Genomic DNA, 22,405 nt, shown 5'->3' with positions numbered 1-22,405 from the left:
AAAAAAAAAAAAAAAAAAAAAAAAAAAAGGTAGAAAACTATCGATACCAGTAATCTACAGCATTAATAAACTAGCAAAACTCAGAACATCTTCAGTATCAACATACCTTAGACATGGAGTTTTCCCTGACTTCTTGTACAGCTTCAGAGTGTGAGGCTGACCCACACGGAGATTTAGGTGTCAAATACCTGAAAGAAAAGTTTACCAAAGTTTGAATGCTTTGAAAGACAGATGGTAGGTACCCAACATAATAAGGCTATTTATACTGAAGGTTGTCTGGTTTGCTGCTTGACTGATTTATCAGAGTGTTTTTCATTTCCACGCTTCAGGTATTTTGGTCTAATGCCAGGACAAAACTTAAATGGCTGAGTATTGATATTTTAGTGAAAAACAGAAGAGGAAGTAAAAGTCAAATCTAAATATTTCTTTTCTCTTTTTTTTTGAGATGGAGTCTCCCTCTGTCACCCAGGCTGCAGTGCAGTGGCGCAATCTCAGCACACTGCAACCTCCGCCTCCCGGGTTTAAGTGATTTTCCTGCCTCAGCCTCCTGAGTAGCAGGCATTAGAGGCACACGTCACCATGGCTGGCTAATTTTTGTATTTTCAGTAGAGACGGGGTTTCACCACGCTGGTCAGGCTGGTCTCGAACTCCTGACCCTCAGGTGATCCATCTGCCTCGGCCTCCCAAAGTGCTGGGATTACAGCCATGAGCCACTGCGTCTGGCATAAATATTTCTTAATTCTTGAAAAAAACTGAAAAAGGCAGATAGCATCAAAACAATGCAAGACTCTATAGTCTTCACAAAAGTAATGAAAATGATGCTTTAAGCCACGAGAAAGGATGTGATAGCTGCTTCTTTATGCCAGAAATGTGGCTGTTCACCACATTTTAAATCTCTACTATTGGGCAAAAGTCCACAGTTAAATTCCTTACTATTCTGGTATACAGATGTCATCATATACACTTTTATATCAACTCTCTTCTTTTCTTTTTTTCTGAGAGGCAGTCTCGCTCTGCCACCCAGGCTGGAGTGCAGTGGTGCAATCTTGGCTCACTGCAACCTCCGCCTCCCAGGTTCAAGCGATTCTCCTGCCTCAGCCTCCCAGGTAGCTGGGATTACAGGCGTGTGCCAGCACACCCAGCTAATTTTTGTATTTTTAGTAGAGACTGGGTTTCACCATGTTGGCCAGGCTGGTCTCAGAGTCCTGACCTCAGGTGATCCGCCTGCTTCAGCCTCCCAAAGTGCTGGGATAACATGCTTGAGCCACTGTGCCTGGCCAACTCTCTTCTCAGAAACACATATCTTTACGTTTCTTTTTTCTTTTTTTGGGGGGTGGGGAAGGAGTCTCATTCTGTCGCTAGGCTGGAGTGTCGTGGTGTGATCTCGGCTCACTGCAACCTCCGCCTCCCGGGTTCAAGCGATTCTCCTGCCTCAGCCTCCTGAGTAGCTGGGACTACAGGCATATGCCACCATGCCCAGCTAATTTTTGTATTTTTAGTAGAGACAGGGTTTCACCACATAGGCCAGGATGGTCTTGATCTCTTGACCTCAGGTGATCTGCCCACCTCGGCCTCCCAAAGTGCTGGGATTAGAGGCGTGAGCCACCATGCCTGGTCATATCTTTACATTTCTAAGAATCTTCAATATAATAAGCTGTTTGCCACTGAAAACATTAAGTTTTTAATATAATGGAAAATGTTATAAAAGAAGGGGGAATGGGGAATAGAAAAGGCAGGCTACAAGATGGTAGGTATAGTTTAAAAACTGTAAAATATGAAAACACTCACATAACTATGTTTAAAAATGGCAGAAATTTCCCAAAATGTTGGTTGTCTCCAATTGGTGGTAACTTTGGGTGATTTTCAAAGAGCAGCTAGCTATTACTTTCAGAATTAAAGAAAAAAAATGACTATAGGCCAGGCGCGGTGGCTCAAGCCTGTAATTCCAGCACTTTGGGAGGCCGAGACGGGTGGATCACGAGGTCAGGAGATCGAGACCATCCTGGCTAACACGGTGAAACCCCGTCTCTACTAAAAATACAAAAAAAAGTCTCAAAAAAAAAAAAAAAAAGACTATAAATAATACACAAATCCATAAGTTACACGGTGTCAAAAGCACCAACAAGTAGCATATGGAACAATAAAACCTAAACAAAGATCTCATATAAAGAACATTCATTTATTCAACTCAATTATTCATATAAATGAATATTCCTTGCGGGCAAACAAGAGTACCCTAAACCATGTATTTAGTTATATCAATCTATGTATTTACTGTGTAAACTTTGAAGAACAAGAACCAAATTTTCAGTTGAAAGGAAGCTTAGGGCCGGGCACGGTGGCTCAAGCCTGTAATCCCAGTACTTTGGGAGGCCGAGACAGGCGGATCACGAGGTCAGGAGATCGAGACCGTCCTGGCTAACATGGTGAAACCCTGTCTCTACTAAAAATGCAAAAAACTAGTCGGGCGAGGTGGCGGGCGCCTGTAGTCCCAGCTACTCCGGAGGCTGAGGCAGGAGAATGGCGGGAACCCAGGAGGCGGAGCTTGCAGTGAGCTGAGATCCGGTCACTGCACTCCAGCTCGGGCGACAGAGCAAGACTCCGTCTCAAAAAAAAAAAAAAGAAAGGAAGCTTAGTCTCATTTAGTTTCTCAAGGCAGAAGAATTGATTCCTTCTGCCAATGCTGATGCTGGACCACTAGTTACCAAGTATACTAGTACCAAAGTATCAGTGTTCTAATTGCTGTTTTGAAGTTCATAAGCAAAGAACAAAATGTTGTTACTTATCCAAAAGAATCACTGAACATTCATTAACTCTCTTGGATATTCCTTATTTATAATAACCAAGTAATGTATGAATACATGCTCATCCTAAAAAATAAGCGAAACTGGCTGTGGTGGTTCATGCCTGTAATTCTAACACTTTGGAAGGCTGAGGTGGGAGGATCGTTTGAGGCCAGGAGTCTGAAAACTGGACAACACAGCAAGACCCATCTCTACAAAAAATTAAAAAGAAAAATTAGCTGGGCATAATGGTGTGTGCCTATAGTACAGCTACTCCGGAAGCTGAGGTGGGAGGATCGCTTGAGCCCAAGAGTTTGAGGCTACAGTGAGCTATTTTCTTGCCACTACAGCCTGGGTGACAGTGAGACCCTGTCTCTTAAAACAGAAATATGGGAAATATATGTAATCAGCCCTTTCCCTTCCCATGTTTTAAGAACTTTTTTTTTTTCTTTTTACCTTGAATCTGAATTTTTGGGATCCATTTCCATTTGCTTCCTTTAACGTTTTATATTAAGTTTCGCCTAAAGCTGCCTCCTTACATATTTTAGGCTCAGCCCAAAGGTTTCTCTGTACATAGTGAACTACAGCCTAAATGGAGGTGCAAACAGCCTGTAACATACTCTTGTGCCAGTCAGCAAGTTTTGGCCAAAGGGGGCCAACTGTTCAAATTAGGCAAATACCAAGCTCTCACCACTCTGGCTGTTTCTGCACCTCACTTCTGCTTTCCGTGTATCACTTTCCTTTTTCTGTCCGTAAATCTTCTTCCAACATGTGGCTCCACTGGAGTCTCTCTAAGCCTACTGTGGCTCGAGAGGCTGCCCAATTTGTGAACTGTCCTTTGCTCAATTAAACTGTTAATTTGTCTAAGGTTTTCCTTTTAACATATGTAATCAATTCTTAAAAAAATATGACTTCTATGAAATACACACTATCTTTTTTATTTTATTTTTTGGGGGACACAGTCTCGCTCTGTCGCCCAGGCTGAAGTACAATAGCATGTGCCTCCTGGGTTTAAGCAACTCTCCTGTCTCAGCCTCCCAAGTAGCTGGGATTATAGGAATGTACCACCAGCGAATTTTTGTATTTTTAGTAGAGACAGGCTGGTCTCGAACTCCTGACCTCAGGTGATCCACCCACCTAGGCTTCCCAAAGTGTTGGGATTACAGGCATGAGCCACCGCACCTAGCCATTGTTTTATTTATTTATTTTTTTGAGACGCAGTCTCACTCTATTACCCAGGCTGGAGTGCAGTGGTGCAATCTCAGTTCACTGGGTTTTAGGCAATTGTCTGCCTTAGCCTCCTGAGTAGCTGGAATTACAGGCACTTGCCACCATGCCTGGCTAATTTTTGTATTTTTAGTAGAGACGGGGTTTCGCCATGTTGGCCAGGCTGGTCTTGAACTCCTGACCTCAGGTGATCCACCCACCTCAACCTCCCAAAGAGCTGGGATTACAGGCGTGAGCCACCACACCCGTAAGGCAGGGTCTCGCTCTGTCACCAAGGCTGAAGTACAGTAGCACCATCACAGTCACTGCACCCTTGACCTCCCAGGCTCAAGTGATCCTGCCACCTCAGCCTTCCAAACAGCTGAGACCACAGGCATGCCACACCCGGCTAATTCTTGTTATTTTTTGTAGAGACAGGGTTTCTGCATGTTGCCCAGGCTGGTCTCAAACTCCTGGGCTCAAGTGATCCACCTGCCTGGCCTCCTGAAGTGCTGGGATTGCAGGTATGAGCCAGCACACCCAGCCTCACACTCTTTTTTTTTGAGATGGAGGCTTGCTCTGTCGCCCGGGATGGAGTGCAGTGGTGTGACCTTGGCTCATGCAACCTCCGCCTCCCGGGTTCAAGCAATTCTGGTTCAGCCTCCCCAGTAGCTGGGATTACAGGTGGCTGCCACCACGCCTGGCTAATTTTTTTGTATTTTTAGTAGAGACGGGGTTTCACCATGTTGGCCAGGCTGGTTTTGAACTCCTGACCTCAAACGATCTTCCTGCCTCAGCCTCCCAAAGTGCTAGGATTACATGCGTGAGCTACTGCACCCGGCCCACGATTTGCTTTTTTCACTAATGTCTTAAGATCTTTCCAAGTCTGCCTTATGAAAACAAATAGTTTATGAGAGAACAGTCATACAACGTATGTTAAGAATCACAGTACAGCACGGATGGGGAGAGGGACACTGACTGGAAAGGGCACAAGCAAAGCTTTGTAAATATTCCCTGTCTTCATCTGGAGAGTGGTTGATACACACACAAAAATTCACCAGAAAGTATACTTAGGATTGGTGCACCGTCTTTTTAAATTTAAATTGTTTTACTTTTTCTTTTTTACACTGTCTTATGGTGCTGAAGACTGGTGCACTTTAAAATATGTGTTTGCTGCTCCGTGGTCCATTAAAAACAAAACAAAACAAAGCAAAAAACATGTTGTTCTTCTAAAACATTTAAACATTTCTATTACCATGAAAGCCTATATGCTTATTACATGGTTGAAGGGAAAAGAAATCGTTGGTTCTAAAGTCTCCTATGGGGCCTCCTCATCTCCCACCTCACACTATCCTGAGTTTCTTATATCTTACTTTTTAAAACAGATTTACCACACTTTCGCATCTCTAAACACTTTACTGATTAGCATTGTATGATTCTGAGTGAGACTCTGTCTCAAAAAAAAAGGAAAATTTGAAAAGTTGTAATTCTGACTCGAATTGCACTAGTTCTATCGATCAGTTTGAGGAGATGTGACCATTTTGTAGTATTAGGCATCATCTTCTAACCCATGAATATTGTATATTTAATATAGTACAATGTTCTCCATGGGTCTTACAGATTTTTAGTTTTTTGAGACATGGTCTTGTCTGTTGCCCAGGCTGGAGTGCAGTGGTAATATCATAGCTCACTACAGCCACAACCTCCCAGGCTCAAGTGATCTCCTGCCTCAGCCATCTGAGTAGCTGGGACAACAGGTGCGTCATCATGCCTGGTTAATTTTTAAAAATTTTTTAAGAGATGGGGTCTCCCTATGCCGCCCAGGTTCGTCTTGAACTCCTGGGCCCAAGCAATCCTCTCGCCCAGTCTCCCGAAGTGCTGGGATTACAGGCATGAGCCATCATGCTTGGCTCAGATTTTAATACATTTATTTCTAAGTACTTTTATTTTCTGATACTACTATTGACAGAGTATTTTTTTTTTTGAGACGGAGTCTCGCTCTGTCACCCAGGCTGGAGTGCTGTGGCCGGATCTCAGCTCACTGCAACCTCTGCCTCCCAGGTTCACGCCATTCTCCTGCCTTAGCCTTCCGAGTAGCTGGGACTACAGGTGCCCGCCACCGCGCCTGGCTAGTTTTTTTGTAATTTTTAGTAGAGACGGTGTTTCACCGTGTTAGCCAGGATGGTCTCGATCTCCTGACCTCGTGATCCGCCCGTCTCGGCCTCCCAAAGCGCTGGGATTACAGGCTTGAGCCACCGCGCCCGGCCGACAGAGTATTTTTAAAGTTACATTTTACAACTGACTTTTTGTATAGATTTTATATCTGGCAACCTTGCTAAACTCTTCATTCTAAAAATGCACCTCTGACTTTTTGGGTTTTCTACATAGATATACTGCCTCTGAAGAATGATAGCTGCTTTTTCCCTCCTTTCCAGACTCCTATGTTTTATCTCCTTTTATTGTGTTACTGTGCAGACTAAAATCTCCAACATGAGTCTGAAAACAGGTGGAGAGTAGCAGGCCACCTTTGTGTTTTCCTGACCTTAAAAGGGGAATGGCCGGGCATGGTGGCTCACTCCTGCAATCCAGGCACTTTGGGAGGCCCAGGCAGGAGGATCGCTTGTACCCAGGAGTTTGAGGTTGCAGTGGGCCATGATCGCACCACTGCACTCCAGCCTGGGTGACAGAGCACGCAAGACTCTGTCTCAAAAAGAAAAAAAAGAAGAAATAATTTCCATGTTCCACTATTAAGTATGATATGTGATGGAAGATTTTGGTAGATATCCTTCAACAGGTTAAAAAAAGTTTCCATTACCACTTCGTTAAGAATTATCATCTCATGTATTTCATATTCATACAGCTAATGGAATAACTTGCATTGATTCATTTTCTACCATTAAACCAGCAATGTATTCCTGGAATTGTCTTTTTAAACACATTTTCAGCTACTGTTTTCTTTTTTGAGACATGATCCTAGCTCACTGCAGCTTCGACCTCCTGGGCTCAAGCAATTCTCCCACCTCAGCCTCCCAAGTGGCTGGGGTTACAGGCATGTGCCACTGCGTTTGGTTAATTTTTTTATTTTGTGTAGAGACGGTGTCTTACTATGTTGCCCAGTCTTGTCTTGAACTCCTGGCGTCAAGCAATCCTACCACCTCAGACCTCAGCCTCCCAAAGTTCTGGGATTATAGGCGTGAGGCACTGTGCCCGGCTTTTTTCTTTTTCAAGAGACAGGATCTTGCTATGTTGTCCAAGCTGGTCCCAAAGTCAAACTCCCTGGGCTTAAGCAGTCCTCCTGCCTCAGCCTCCCAAGTAGCTGGGATTACAGGTACGTGCCACAACACCTGGCTGCCCTTTCTTCTTTTCTGATACGGCATGTAAAGCCTTCTAAATACCACTTTAGCCACATACCAGTTTTCACGCATATTTTCAGTTCTGTATTTCCAACAAAATTTACTCTTCAATCAACAAGTTGTTTAGAAATCTTTCTTAATTTTAAAATTATATAATCCTGTTATTCATTTTTTTTTTTTTTTTTGAGACAGAGTCTCGCTCTGTCTCCCAGGCTGGAGTGCAGTGGCACAATCTCAGCTCACTGCAAGCTCCGCCTCCCAGGTTCACGCCATTCTCCTGGCTCAGCCTCCCGAGTAGCTGGGACTACAGGCGCCGCCACCACACCCAGCTAATGGTTTTGTACTTTTAGTAGAGATGGGGTTTCACCATGTTAGCCAGGATGGTCTCAATCTCCTGACCTCATGATCCGCCCACCTTGGCCTCCCAAAGTGCTGGGATTACAGGTGTGAGCCACCACACCCGGCCCTGTTATTCATTTTTAAACTTTTGAATTGCGGTGGAATTCACATAAAATGGAACGCCACATTTTGTTTACCCATGCATTTGTTAATGGACATTTGGGTTGTTCTACCTTTTGGTTATTTGAATAATATTGACACAAATATTCATGTACTAGCATTTGTTTGAATACTTGCTTTTCAGTTCTTTGGGGTACATACCTAGGAATGGAATTGCTGGGTCATGTGCTAATTCTGTTTAACTTTTTGAGGACTCACCAACTGTTTCCTGCAGCCAGACACCACTTTACATTCCTACCAAGCAATGCGCAAGGATTCCAGTTTCTCCACCTCTTTGTCCACACTTATTCTTTTCCCTTTTTGTGGATTACAGACATTCTAAAGGGTATGAAATGCTATCTCACCGTGGTTTTGATATGCATTTCCCTAGTAACTAATGATGTTAAACGTATCTTCGTGTACTTATTGGCCATTTGTACATCATGGAAAAAACGTCTACTCAAGTCCCTTTGTCCAGTTATTACTTGTCTTCTGTTGTTGAGTTAGAAGAATTTTCATATATTCTAGGAAACAGACTCTATCTGTTTTTAATATTGTTACAACTTTAATCCATCAGTTTCTCAATTTTTGCTTTTAAATCCTGTTTTTTCTTGTATTTCTGGTAATTTTTTATTTTTATGTATTTCAAAGTATATATTTAGATACATCAAGATTCATGAGTTATATAGCCTTAAGCAGAATATTGTATCCATATGAAATACCTCTCTGCATTTTAGAGGTTTTCTCTTCATTTTTACTTTGCACCTCATGAGAACTGGCAACCCTGATATTGTCACATCTTTTTTTTTTTTTTTTTTTAATAGTACCTCCCTCATTTAACATTCCCTTCTCCTAAGCTTCCTCCCACCCCAAATCCAAAATTCCAACAAATCTTGGAAGGAGGTGAGTTACTGCACACATTTCCTCAGTTAAACCAGAAGTCCTTACGTATTTTTCAAGTCTACATTGTGGTTTTTAAACTTTTCCAACTATGAATCACACGGGAAAGCTGATGTTCACATAAAGCCACCAACTCCACCCAGTACCTGAGCCTGGAGGGTGCTGTGGTGAAGCTCAGTCTCGCCACCTGGGACTACTGACTCCTGCATTCGGTGTAACAGAGAAGAAATACGAAGACAAACAGTAAACTCCTTCAATGAAGATAAGCCTATCTGGGACCAGTTTTATTCATCTGAATTTAAACCAAGAGGAAGAGGAATCGATGCTTCACTTTGAGAAAAGTGGGAATCCTGAGCCAGTAAGATAAAGGATAAATCTGCACAATAACTGGCTGAGTGAAAAGCCTGCCACATTTCACCTCTCTCTTCATGCTAGCCAAGGGGAAGCTGTGCGAGTAGCTCTCTCCTTTTCACTTTACCTCAACCTCAGACTATTTTCATACAAAGTCCATGGACCAAACTTTGAGAATCAGTAGTCTATACGAACAGAAAATGCTGGCATACAGTAGGAGGTCAATAAATAATTCATAGCCACGCTCACTTACTTCTGAATATTTCCAGGGTTTCTTTGTTTGTTCTTACTTCTCTTTTCAGACTTGGGTGTAACTGGATCAGATTTTCTGGAATTCAAGGGAGAAGCCGAGATACTTCCCTCACAGAAATTGTTCTTCAACAATAGAAAAAGCGTAACAGACATTATGAGAGAGAACTTTATGATAAAATAAGCTATTAATTTGACTAATTCAGAAATTCAAACAGCATTTTTCAGAAATTATAGTTACATTTAAATTCTATACATCCCTTGAAGAATATTGGCCATGCACAACTCAGAATAAACTATGTTCATCCAAGTTGGTCTAAATTAATTACATTTTTACTATACATCATCAAGCACAAAATAAGGCATAATACTAATCTCATCAGCTGATAATTCATGTTGATTTTTCTTTCTTTTCTTTTTTGAGACAGAGTCTCGCTCTGTCACCCAGGCTGGAGTACAGTGGCACGATGTCGGCTCACTGCAAGCTCCGCCTCCCGGGTTCACACCATTCTCCTGCCTCAGCCTCCCGAGTAGCTGGGACTACAGGCGCCCGCCACCTCGCCTGGCTGATTTTTTGTATTTTTTTTAGTAGAGACAGGGTTTCACCGTGTTAGCCAGGATGGTCTCGATCTCCTGACCTTGTGATCCGCCCGCCTCGGCCTCCTAAAGTGCTAGGATTACAGGGGTGAGCCACCATGCCCAGCCTTTTTTTTTTTTTTTTTTAAAGACAAGGTCTCACTCTGCTGCCGAGGCTAGAGTGCAGTGCAGCAATCACGGCTCCTTGCAACCTTGACCTCCCATGTTCAAGTGATCCTCCTGCCTTCACCTCCCATGTAACTAGGACTACAGGCATGAGCCACCATGCTTGGCTAGGTGGGTTTTTTTGTTTTGTTTTGAGACAATCTTACTCTGTTATCCAGGCTGGAGTGCAGTGGAGTGATCATAGCTCACTGCAGCCTCAACCTCCTGGGCTCAGACAATCCTCCCATCTTAGCTTCTCGAGTAGCTGGGACGCAGGCATATGCCACCATGCCCAGCTACTTTTTAAAAAATGTTTTGTAGAGATGAAGACTCACTATTTTTGCCCAGGCTGGTCTTCAACTACTGGAAGCAAGTGATTCCCCCACCTCAGCCTTCCAAAGTGTTGGGATTGTAGGTCTGAGCCACTGCGCCCAGCCTGTTGATTTTTTTAATAAATATTTTTACATAATTATTTTTATCTATATGGACATATTCAAAAAGCTGTGGATATACCTGAAAGAAGAGTTCTATGTAATAATATTTTAGTTCTGGACTTTAAGGGCATATCAATAAAAATCATAAATATTTACTTGCTGTACCAGTCTCATAAGTTTCTTACTACCCTAATGGAAAAGTTCATATATGGTGATAATGAATATTTGGCCTTAAACCACCAAACTTTCATAAATAAATAGAAAATTATTCTAGGCTGGGCATGGTGGTTCACGCCTGTAATCCCAACACTTTGGGAGGCCGAAGTGGGTGGATCACACGAGGCCAGGAGTTCAAGACCAGCCTGGCCAACATGGCGAAACCCCATCTCCACTAAAAATACAAAAATTAACAGGGTATGGTGGTGCCTGTAATCCCAGATACTCGGGAGGCTGAGGCAGGAGAATTACTTGAACCAGGAGCTGAGGCTGCACCACTGCACTCCAGCCTGGGTGACAGAGTGAGAGGCTGTCTCAAAAAAAATTAGTTAAAAAGAAATTATTCTACAATATCAATAAATGTACTCATAAAAAATAAGTTAAAAAATTATTCTACAATATCAATAAATCTACTCTTATAATACCATGGGAAAACTAGATATATCTCTTCCCTATTCCAATTATTATTCCATTGGTCAATGACTTTTATTTAGTTTCCTGATTGTGTATCTTTCTAAAGTGATTCTACTCAAAAGACACATAAAAAAGTGCATACAACCCAAAATTTGGGTATATTATTATGAATGGTATGCCTCTCAAAAAAGAAAAAAATTCCCAATTCTGAGTATACTCATTTTGGTGAGAGAGAGAGAGTGTGTGTGTATATATAAATATATATGTATATATACACATAAATTAATATATGTGTAAATATATGTGTATATATAAACATACGTATATGTGTATATATAAATATATGTATATATAAAACACATATTTTATTCTATTGTACTGTATTTCCCAGAGTAAGACCTGTCTCAAAAAACAATAGAATAAATACAATAGACAATAGTCCTATTGTATTTCCCATGATTCGATGGTAAGTGTATGTTAAGATATCTGTTATTTGAAAGCTGAGGAATTGTTTTCAGAGGCTCTCAAACATGAATGTTTCACGATTCCCTAGATGCCTCTGAAGATAGAATTCCCTAGGTCCCATCCCTAGAGACCCTGATTTCATAGATTTGGAGTAAATAGGAGAGTTCGTATGTCAACCGCACTCCCAGGTTACTCTACCAGGCTTGTTCAAACCACTAGGCTCCACTGCACCCTCTGATCTTAAAGTATGTGTTTTATCACACACCCTTTAATTCATTGTTTTACAGGCAGCAATTTAACTACAGGAAGCATAACATCCAAGTGTAATACATTATCTAAAAATTTAATGTGCTTTACTTTCAAAATGTGATTTACATCCATAAAATGGAATATTGTTCTACTTTTTTTTTTTTTTTTTTGAGACGGAGTCTCGCTCTGTCACCCAGGCTGGAGTGCAGTGGCCGGATCTCAGCTCACTGCAAGCTCCGCCTCCCGGGTTCCCACCATTCTCCTGCCTCAGCCTCCTGAGTAGCTGGGACTACAGGCGCCCGCCACCTCGCCCGGCTAGTTTTTTGTATTTTTAGTAGAGACGGGGTTTCACCGTGTTCGCCAGGATGGTCTCGATCTCCTGACCTCGTGATCCACCCGTCTCAGCCTCCCAAAGTGCTGGGATTACAGGCTTGAGCCACAGCGCCCAGCCCTTATTGTTCTACTCTTTAAAAGAATTAGATTGACTACATGTAGTAATATGAAAAATCTCTAAGATGTATCAAGTGGAAAAAATGCAAGCAGCAAAACAGTGTGATTGCTTTTTATATAATCCTTTTTAGGTGAACAAATAAAAAAAGCTTTTTTTTTTTTTGAGACGTTCTTCCAGGTTGAAGTGCAGTGGCAAGATCAGCTCACTGTAACCTCAAACTCCTGGGCTCAAGGGATCCTCCTGCCTCAGCCCCTCCCAGTAGGTGGAGCTACAGGCAGGTGTCACCACACTCAGCTAATTATTTAATTTTTCTGTAGAAACAGGGTCTCACTTTGTTGCCCAGGCTGGTCTCAAACTCCTGGGCTTCAGCGATCCTCTCACCTCAGCTTCCCAAAGTACTGGGATTATAGGCCTGAGCCATTGCACCCTGGCAAGAAAAAAGTTGTAAGAAACTGTTAACAGTGGTTACCTTTGGGGAAAGAGACTGATATAAATGGAAAAGGAACGGGAGTGGGGAGGTGAAAGAAGGTTTAAAAGGAGGCTTTCATTCTTCACTGAATAGCTTTCCTGCATATAAAAAAGTTTTTAAACAATCTGCAGTGACTCACGCCATAAACCCAGCATTTTGGGAGGCCAAGGCAGGTGAATGGCTTGAGCCCAGGAGCTTGACATCGGTTTGGGAAACATGGCAAAACCGTGTCTCCATAAAAAATTAGCTAGGCATGGTGGTACAAGCCTGTAGTCCCAGTTACTCGGGATGCTGGAAGGATCACTGGAGCCCGGTGGTCGAGGCTGCAGTGAGTCGTGATTATGCCACTGCACTCCAACCTGCGTGACCGAGTAAGACCTGTCTCAGAAAACCAAAAACCCCAAAAACCTGGATTAGAGCAAATATGTAACAATATGCGAAACAATTTTACTTTAAGTAAAGCAAAAATGTCATCAATAGCTTCTAATTATGGCAACGCCATCTCTTCTGTTCTTTGAAAACCACAGTCAAAGCAATAGGAATGTTAATAGTTAGCTTTCTGTATCAGCAGGCTCCAAACACTCAAATTCAACCAGCCTGGGGTGGAAAAGACGGTCTTTGTGGGATGCAGACCTGGAAATACAAGGAGCTGATTCTTCCTATGAGTGGGTTCTGCAGTGGATGCCAAGGGATGACCATACCTCAACGTTCTCTCCTACAACTTACAATATCAATGCTTAGCTTTCTTGCCAGTTCTTCATCACTTCTCAGTTGTTCTTCCATCGCTCTTCGCCTTTTTTCTGCCTCTCTTTTTTCCTCTTCTTCCTCCTCTGCCAACAGTCTCTGTATGTATTCTTCACTGGCTTTGTTCTCTTCTTCCTCGCTGGCCCGTCGCTCTGCCTCCACCTTAAAAGTGATTAATAAAGAGCAATCCTTTTCTGAACACTCTGGTATACTTGCAATATTTCATAATAAGAAAAAGTAGAAAAGGAACAAATTGGCAGAGATTTAAAAGATCTCAAATGAAGTACGAATCTGGAGTAGATTCCTGCAAGATAGCTGTCCCATCTCAGCCTCCCAAAGCACTGAAATTACAGGTGTGCGCCTCCACACCCAGCCTGAGATGTATTACAAGTGAGAATTACACACAAAATTTTGAAGACTAACAAAAAAAGAGAAAAAGCTCTATTTATGTAAAACTTTACATGTAATTAAAACATAATGCTTCCCTGTCATCACTGCTTTTTAGGCACTTTTCCTATTTAGGAACTTCACAGTTAGCCCTTTAACCTTTCCTCATCTAAACCCATAATCTACCACCCTTTTTCTTTAAGCTCAAAACTTTAGGGAAATTAAAAAATGTCCTGGTATGGATTAAATTAGGAAAAAAAAGAGTTAAAAAATTTCCTTCATATGTAAATGCTTAGGGAACACTATCACATAAGAGCATTAATCATGTAGAAGTAAATTATGGCAAAAAACAAAGCCCTTATAAAATATATTAAAATTACCCATATTTCAAGATATACTAGTTATATAAGCACACAAAACTAAATTAAAATCTGAAACTAAAAACACAGCAGAGAAATATTCCAAAAAAAAGAATATTTAGCACCTACCTTACTTATTTCCTCTTCATATTCTCTTCTCAATTCCCCAGGTTTACTTAACAGACGAACTGGCTGACAGTCATCAGCTATTTCATATCAAAAAATAAAATAACATTACAGACAACACAATTTTATGGTAACTTTGGTCTTCCATTAAAACTTACAAATATTAAAATGAAAAATTAAAATATACAACTATTAACAACTACAGCAATATTTCCTTTTGGAATTCCATTTTTAAAATTTATTATTTTTTTTCTAGATTTACTTATTTTTTTTGAGACAGAGCCTTGCTCTGTTGCCCAGGCTGGAGTGCAGTGGCGCAATCTCAGCTCACTGCAATCTCCATCTCCCAGATTCAAGCGATTCTCCTGCCTCAGCCTCCTCCTGAGTAGCTGGGGTTATAGGCATGCGCCACCACACCTGGCTAATTTTTTGTATTTTTGGTAGAGACGGAGTTTCACCATGTTGGCCAGGCTGGTCTTGAACTCCTGACCTCAAGTGATCCACCCACCTCGGCCTCCCAAAGTGTTGTGACTACGGGCGTGAGCCACTGCGCCTGGCCTGGAATTCCATTTTATAAGGTTGGAGGTTTAGGGTTTTGGGTTTGAAATGGCACATGAATGCATATACTTAACCCTTCCTCTAAACTCCATTAAAATGACAGTAAAGAAATTTTTAAAAACTGTAATCCTACAACAGCAGAGATTAGCAGAGGAAGTTAACCAATTAAAAAAAATTTTTTTTTTGGAGACAGAGTCTTGCTCTGTCGCCCAGGCTGTGCAGTGTTAAAATCTCAGCTCACTGCAACCTCTGCCTCCCGGGTTCAAACAATTCTGGTGCCTCAGCCTCCTGAGTAGCTGGGATTACAGGCATGCCCCACCATGCCCAGCTAATTTTTGTATTTTTAATACAGACTGGTTTTTGCCACGTTGGCCAGGCTGGTTTCGAACTCCTAACCTCAGGCAATCTGCTCACCTCCGCCTCCCAAAGTGCTGGGACTACAGGCGTGAGCCACCGTGCCCGGCCCTACTTAAAATAACAAATTTCTAGAAAATGGGAAGGCAACGAAATAGAGATAATTGATACAGCAGAAATGAAGGAAAAGAAATCCTTGGAAGGGAAGACTACAGCTGAGGTAGAACTGGAAGGGAATCGCCTCCTATTTGCCTACAGAGAGGGCTCAATAGAGTCCAGAGTGAGGAAGAGGGGACCAAAAACAGAACTCGGGGTTTATAAGCCGTTAAATCAGAATCCTTGACTTACTGGCATTTCTCCCTGAATATGGGTGCAGGTGCACACACGCATATTTCTTTAAAGAAACAGATCTAGAGATAGCCAGAGCAGCTAATGTAAGAGGTGGTGACCCAGAGCAAAGTCCTCTGCAATTGGGCACTTAGGGATGGCAAAGCACAAAGGCCAGGTTTCCATTGGCTGGAACTCAACATCTGCCCATCACCAATACCCTTCTGTGTACACAGAGCTTTTGTCCTGGGCCTCATTCTCAAGCCTAAAAGCTAACCCAAGGATCATCGGACATTTGAAATACATCTGCAGTGAAATACATCTGCAGGACTAGAGAAACAGTAAGCTATACAAAGAGAAAAAATCATTGCCCTGGAGTTGAAAGATAATTCCGGGTCAGAAAATAACCTAAATGCGTGTACGTATCCTCAGCAAATCTGACAAGAATGTCATTCTATAAAACAAGACACTGTTTTATAAAGTGTAAAACGGGAACACCCAAAAAAGAGAACCCATCTGCCTGTTTCAAGGGGCATTTGTTATGCAACTCCAGCTGACTACGACCGGCAGGAAACTCAGGCCTGTCTGTGCCATACTTTTGCTTTCTCAAGAAAATCCAGAGACAGCAGGGGTGGATGTTGAGAGATGACTTAATGGGTACAATGTACATTATCTGTGTAGTAGACACCCTAAAAAGCCCTGACTTCCCCACTATGCAACCTATACATGTAACAAAATTACCCTTGCACCCCATAAATGTATCCAAGTAAAAAGAAAAAAAAAAAAAGAAAATCCAGCAATCCAAATGTTAATAAGAAATCTTCCAACTTAAATATTGGCATTGGATGGACCACAAAAAAACATACACACAGGATTCTTACGGCCTGCAGGCCAGCAGTTTGAAAAGCCTGCAATAGAGAAACTAAAAAACAGTGATGTGACTCCAAAACAACTAGGGATGCAGTATGCTGAATTCTCATTTATTTTGGTCACTAAGGAAGATCTATTCAAGACAATACAATGGTATATACAGGAAAGACATATATAAGGCTCCTTAAAAAGCAGGATACTCAGCTGGCTTAAACTGAGACCTAGATCAGCAATCCTCAAAGTAGAATCTATGAAACTCTGGAGGTGTCTGAGACTTTTTTCAGGGAAACTGCAGAGTCACACTATTTTCATTAAAAAATTAAGGTAAGCTGGGAGCGGTGCCTCACGCCTGTAATCCCAGCACTTTGGAAGGCTGAAGGTTGAGGCAGGCGGATCACGAGGTCAGGAGTTCGAGACCTGCTTGGCCAATATGGTAAAACCGCGTCTCTACTAAGAACACAAAAATTAGCCAGTTGTGGTGGCACGCACCTGTAGTCTCAGCTACTCGGGAGGCTGAGGCCGAAAAATCGCTTGAACCTGGGAGGTGGAGGTTGCAGTGAGCCGAGATTGTGCCACTGCACTCCAGCCTGGATGACAGAGGGAGATTCCATCTCCAAAAAAAAAAAAAAAACACCCAAATAAAACAACTGACGGTAGACCGGGCACAGTGGCTCATGTCTGTAATCATGGCACTTTGGGAGGCCAAGTCAGGTGGATCACTTGAGGTCAGGAGTTAGAGACCAGCCTGACCAACATGGTGAAACCCTGTCTCTACCAAAAAGTACAAAATTAGCCAGGAGTGGTGGCGGCGCCTGTAATCCCGACTACTCGGGAGGCTGAGACAGAAGAATTGCTTGAACCTGGGAGGCGGAGGTCGCAGTGAATTGTGACTGTGCCACTGCACTCCAGCCTGGGGCAACAAAGCAAGACCCAGTCTCAAAAATTCAATAAATAAATAAAAGGCAGGGGTGCTGTGGGGGCAAAAAGCCAGGTGTGGTGGCTTATGCCTATCAGCCCAGCACCTTGCAAAGCCAAGGTGGGAGAGTCACTTGAGCCCAGGAGTTTGAGGCTGCAGTGAGCTGTGATTGTGCCGGTACTCTCCAGCCTGGGCAACACAGCAAGACCTGCTCTTTACAAAAAAAAAAAAGACGGGTGCAAAGGACTTACATAGACATTTCTCCAAAGATTATATACAGATGACCAAAAAGCACATGAAAAGATGTTCAACATCGATCGTCATTAGAGAAACACGAATCCTAACTACAGAGATCCCGCTTCATAAAACGGCCAACACTTGGTTTTTATAATAGTCATCCATTAAGATATATACACACACAATGGAGTATTCGGCCAAAAAAGGAAACAGGATCGACACGTGCTAGAACACGATGGAACTTTGAGACACTATGCTGTGCCAGACAGCCAGACACCAAAGGACAAATACTGTGTGGTTCCCCTCGCACGAGATACCTGGAGTAATTAAACCCGCAGAGGCAGAAAGAATGGAGGCTGCCTGCGGCTGGGGGAGGGGTGAATGGGGAATTATTGTTTAATGGGCAGTTTCAAGTGTGGAAGATGAGAAAGTTCAGAGATGAATGGTGGTGACAGCTGCACAAAAACATGAATGTACTTCATGTCACGCAAGTGTACATTTAAAATGGTTAACATGGCAGATTTTATGTTATGTATCTTTTACAATAAAACCGGAAAAAAAGTAAATCACTTTACACATTAGATACAATAAAATAGTAGCTAAAAGGCTGGTGGGCACAGTGGCTCATGCCTGTAATTCCAGCACTTTGGAAGGCTGAGGCAGGAGGAACACTTGAGCTCAGGATATCAAGACCAGCCTAGTCAACACAGCAAGACCCCATCTTTGTTCAAAAAAAATTTTTTTAAGTAGTAATTTAGGAAAACAATAATGAAGTCAGATGTATTATATTAGAAATCAAAGCATATCATTAAGCAGAATTAAACTAAACATGTGTGGTACTGACACAGCTACTGATAAAGAGATAGTTAAAAAAAACAAAAAGCCCGAGCCAGGTGCCATGGCTTACACCTCTTATCTCAACACTTTGGGAAGTGGAGGCAGGTGGATCACTTGAGGTCAGGAGTTCAAAAGCAGTCTGGCCAACAAGGCAAATAAACCTATCTCTACTAAAAATACAAAAATTAGCCGGGCGTAGTGGTGCATAGCCCACTGCAGCCTCCAACTCCTGGGCTGAAGCAATTCTCCTGCCCTGGCCTCCTGAAGCGCCGTGGCAAAACAGGTGTGAGCCACTGCAGCCAGTCCATTTGCGATTTCTTTGTCGACAGAGTTTTGCTCTTGTTGCCCAGGCTGGAGTGCAATGGCGTGATCTCAGGTAACTGCAACCTCCACCTCCCAGGTTCAAGCAATTCCCCCACCTCAGCCTCCCGAGTAGCTGGGATTACAGGCCTGTCCTACCACACCTGGCTAATTTTTTGTATTTTTGGTAGAGACGGGGTTTTACCATGTTGGCCAGGCTGGTCTCGAACTCCTGACCTCAGGTGATCCACCTGCTTTCCAAAGTGCTGGGATTACAGGCATGAGCCACCGCGCCTGGTCTTGCATTTGCTATTTGCTTTTTTTTTTTTTTTTTGTGACGTGTCGCCCAGGCTGGAGTGTAGTGACACAATCTCGGCTCCCTGCAAGCTCCGCCTCCCTGGTTCACGCCATTCTCCTGCCTCAGCCTCCGGCGTAGCTGGGACTACAGGCGTCCGCCACCTCGCCCGGCTAGTTTTTTGTATTTTTAGTAGACGGGTTTCACTGTGTTAGCCAGGATGGTCTCGATCTCTTGACCTCGTGATCTGCCCACCTCGGCCTCCCAAAGTGCTGGGATTACAAGCGTGAGCCACCGCACCTGGTCTTTTTTTTTTTTTTTTTGAGACAACAGTCTCACTCTGTCACCCAGGCAGGAGTGCAGTGGCGCAATCTCAGCTCTTTGCAGCGTCCACCTCCCAGACTCGAACAATGCTACTGCCTGAGCCTCCCATGTAGCTGAGACTACAGGCGCCCGCCACCACACCCAGCTTTTTTTTTTTTTTTTTTTACTTTTTGTAGAGAGGGGTTTTGCCCTATTGGCCAGGCTGGTCTCAAACTCCCAGGCTCAAGCGATTTGCCTGCCTCGAACTCCCAAAGTACCGAGATTACAGGTGTGAGCCCCTGCAACTGGCCTGCTTGCTATTTCTTAATTCTAATTTTATGAGGAATTTGAATATCTTAGTTTTATAGAAAGTGACTATACAATTTCTGCCATCTGTTGGAAACAACTCTCGACACTCTTCAGTTCTGGTTAACTCTAAAATTTCTGTTGAAACCCACTTCAGTTAAACGTTCCTACTACACTCGATATTTTGCTTCTTCACAGCACGTGTTCTTCCGAGGCAGCCGGGACTCATTTCAGGAAATACATCCCCATGCTTTTTATTTTATTTTGAAGGAAAAATCCAAGTTAGTTAAAGACCCGCATGTATAATACTGGATGAAAAATAAAAATAAATAGATAATAAACCTTAACTTGAACAGTTGAGCTGTTCATAAAACTGTCCTCCCATCACTGAACTAGACTGCTTGTAGCACCACGTAAATGGCAGTTCCCTTCTCCCAGTTAAATCTGCATTCCTGGGCTGGGCACAGGGTGCAAAACATGAGATAGTTAAAAACTAAAAAGCCCAAAATTGCTCTGGAAAATAAGCATATGATTTGTGAAGCAGTATGTACACCAGTGTGGCTGGATCATCACCAAGTAGTGTGGCTATAAATGGCAATCAGGGGCAAAGTGCTGACTCACGCCTGTGATCCCAGCATTTTGCAAGGATGAGGCAGGAGTATGAACTCCTGCAGGAGTTTCACCACACTGGCCAGGCTGGTCTTGAACTCTTGACCTCAGATGATCCGCCCGCCTCTACGCCCCGTCTCTACACAGAATAAATATACGGAGGGCGGGTACGATGGCTCACGCCTGTAATCCCAGCAGTTTGGGAGGTCAAAGCGGGTGGATCATCTGAGGGCAAGAGTTCGAGACCAGCCTGGCCAACGTGGTGAAACTCCTGCAGGATGAACTCCTGAGCTCAGGAGTTCAAGACCAGCCTGGGTAATATAGTGAGACCCTATCTCTACAAAAAACTTAAAAAATTAGCCTGGTGTGTGACTGTGATCCCTGCTACTCAGGAGGCTGAGGTGGGAGGATGGCTTGAGCCCAGGAGGTGGAGGGTACAGTGAGCCGAGTTCACTCCTCAGCATTCCAGCCTAGGCGACTGAGTGAGACCGTCTCGAAAATAAAATAACATAAAATAAATTTGCACTTTCTGCCTCAACATTTATTTGGAAAATTTTCAAATCTACAGAAATTGCAAAAATAGTATGATAAACCCCCATTTAACCTGCATTTAGATTCATTAAGTTTTTAAATTGCCACATTGTCTTTCGTGTGTATTTTCTGAACCATCTGAAAGTTGCATGATCATAACCCTTCACCAAATCCTTAAGTGTACACCTCATAAGAGATGCTGTCCTTATCTCCTGATCTTGATATACAATGATCAAGTTCAACAAAATTAACAATGATATATTACCTATCATATCAATGATAAAAATTTCACCCACTATCCCCATAATGTCTTTAACAGCAATCTTTGTCCTAATCCATGTTCTAATCCAGGGTCATGCACTGCATTTAGCTGTCATTCTCTTTTTTTTTTTTTTTTTTGTTGAGACGGAGTCTCGCTCTGTCACCCAGGCTGGAGTGCAGTGGCCGGATCTCAGCTCACTGCAAGCTCCGCCTCCCGGGTTCCCGCCATTCTCCTGCCTCAGCCTCCTGAGTAGCTGGGACTACAGGCGCCGCCACCTCGCCCGGCTAGATTTTTGTATTTTTTTTTTAGTAGAGACGGGGTTTCACCGTGTTAGCCAGGATGGTCTCGATCTCCTGACCTCGTGATCCGCCTGTCTCGGCCTCCCAAAGTGCTGGGACTACAGGTTTGAGCCACCGCGCCCGGCCAGCTGTCATTCTCTTTTAAACTCCCTTTAAACTAGAACGATTCCTAAGGCTTCGCCTCCATGACATTGACATTTTTGAGGTACTAACAACTACGTTTTATAGAATTTCAACTTGGATTTTTGTCTTCTCACAATTAGATTCAGGTTATGCCTTACACTCATCCTATCAGGAGGCCACAGTGTTTGTCTGTTCCATGGATAATGTTAACAGTGATCACTCCGTTACCGTGACAACAGGCTTCTCAACTATATCCTTTACCCTTTGTAATTAATAAGCAATCTGTAAGGTGATATTTTCAGACTATATGAGTCTTCAGTTCTCCATCAAATTTTCAAGGAGGGGTTTTGGCATCCATTTGTGATTCTTGCCTGGATCAATTTTTACGATAGTCGCAAACAGAAAGGAAATTTAGACATTCTAAGGCTGATTCTTCCCTACTATAGGATTCTTTTTTGAGAAAGCCAAATGTAAAACACACCTGTCTCCATCACACTAATTCACTTTCAAGTACTTCATTTTTTAAAGCTATTTCATATATGTGCTTTCTTACAACTTTCCTTCTATAAATTAAGAATACATAAAGTAAATGACTAGATTCACTTTATGTGTTACGTGTTAACAAAGTTAATTTTGGCCAGGCGCGGTGGCTCAAGCCTGTAATCCCAGCACTTTGGGAGGCCGAGACAGGCGGATCACGAGGTCAGGAGATCGAGACCATCCTGGCTAACACCGTGAAACCCCGTCTCTACTAAAAACTACAAAAAACTAGGCGGGCGAGGTGGCGGGCGCCTGTAGTCCCAGCTACCCGGGAGGCTGAGGCAGGAGAATGGCGTGAACCCGGGAGGCGGAGCTTGCAGTGAGCTGAGATCCGGCCACTGCA

General features: G+C 42.9%; 1 protein-coding gene across 1 annotated transcript in view; it reads right to left on the bottom strand.

Moving 5' to 3' along the window:
* RNF168 (ring finger protein 168) overlaps positions 1-22,405 on the bottom strand; it is a 34,242-nt gene that overhangs the window by 3,835 nt on the left and 8,002 nt on the right. The window contains exons 2-5 of the mRNA XM_023214819.2: positions 14,399-14,475; positions 13,506-13,685; positions 9,345-9,466; positions 107-188 (exon numbers count right to left, since the gene is read on the bottom strand). Of these exons, the coding sequence (XP_023070587.2) occupies positions 107-188; positions 9,345-9,466; positions 13,506-13,685; positions 14,399-14,475 (461 nt within the window). The remainder of the gene's footprint in view (positions 1-106; positions 189-9,344; positions 9,467-13,505; positions 13,686-14,398; positions 14,476-22,405) is intronic.

Source organism: Piliocolobus tephrosceles, chromosome 2 (assembly GCF_002776525.5).
Source record: "Piliocolobus tephrosceles isolate RC106 chromosome 2, ASM277652v3, whole genome shotgun sequence".
NCBI lineage: Eukaryota > Metazoa > Chordata > Mammalia > Primates > Cercopithecidae > Piliocolobus > Piliocolobus tephrosceles.
Note: the sequence above shows the minus strand (reverse complement) of the source record. Positions and strands in the feature narration are given on the sequence as shown.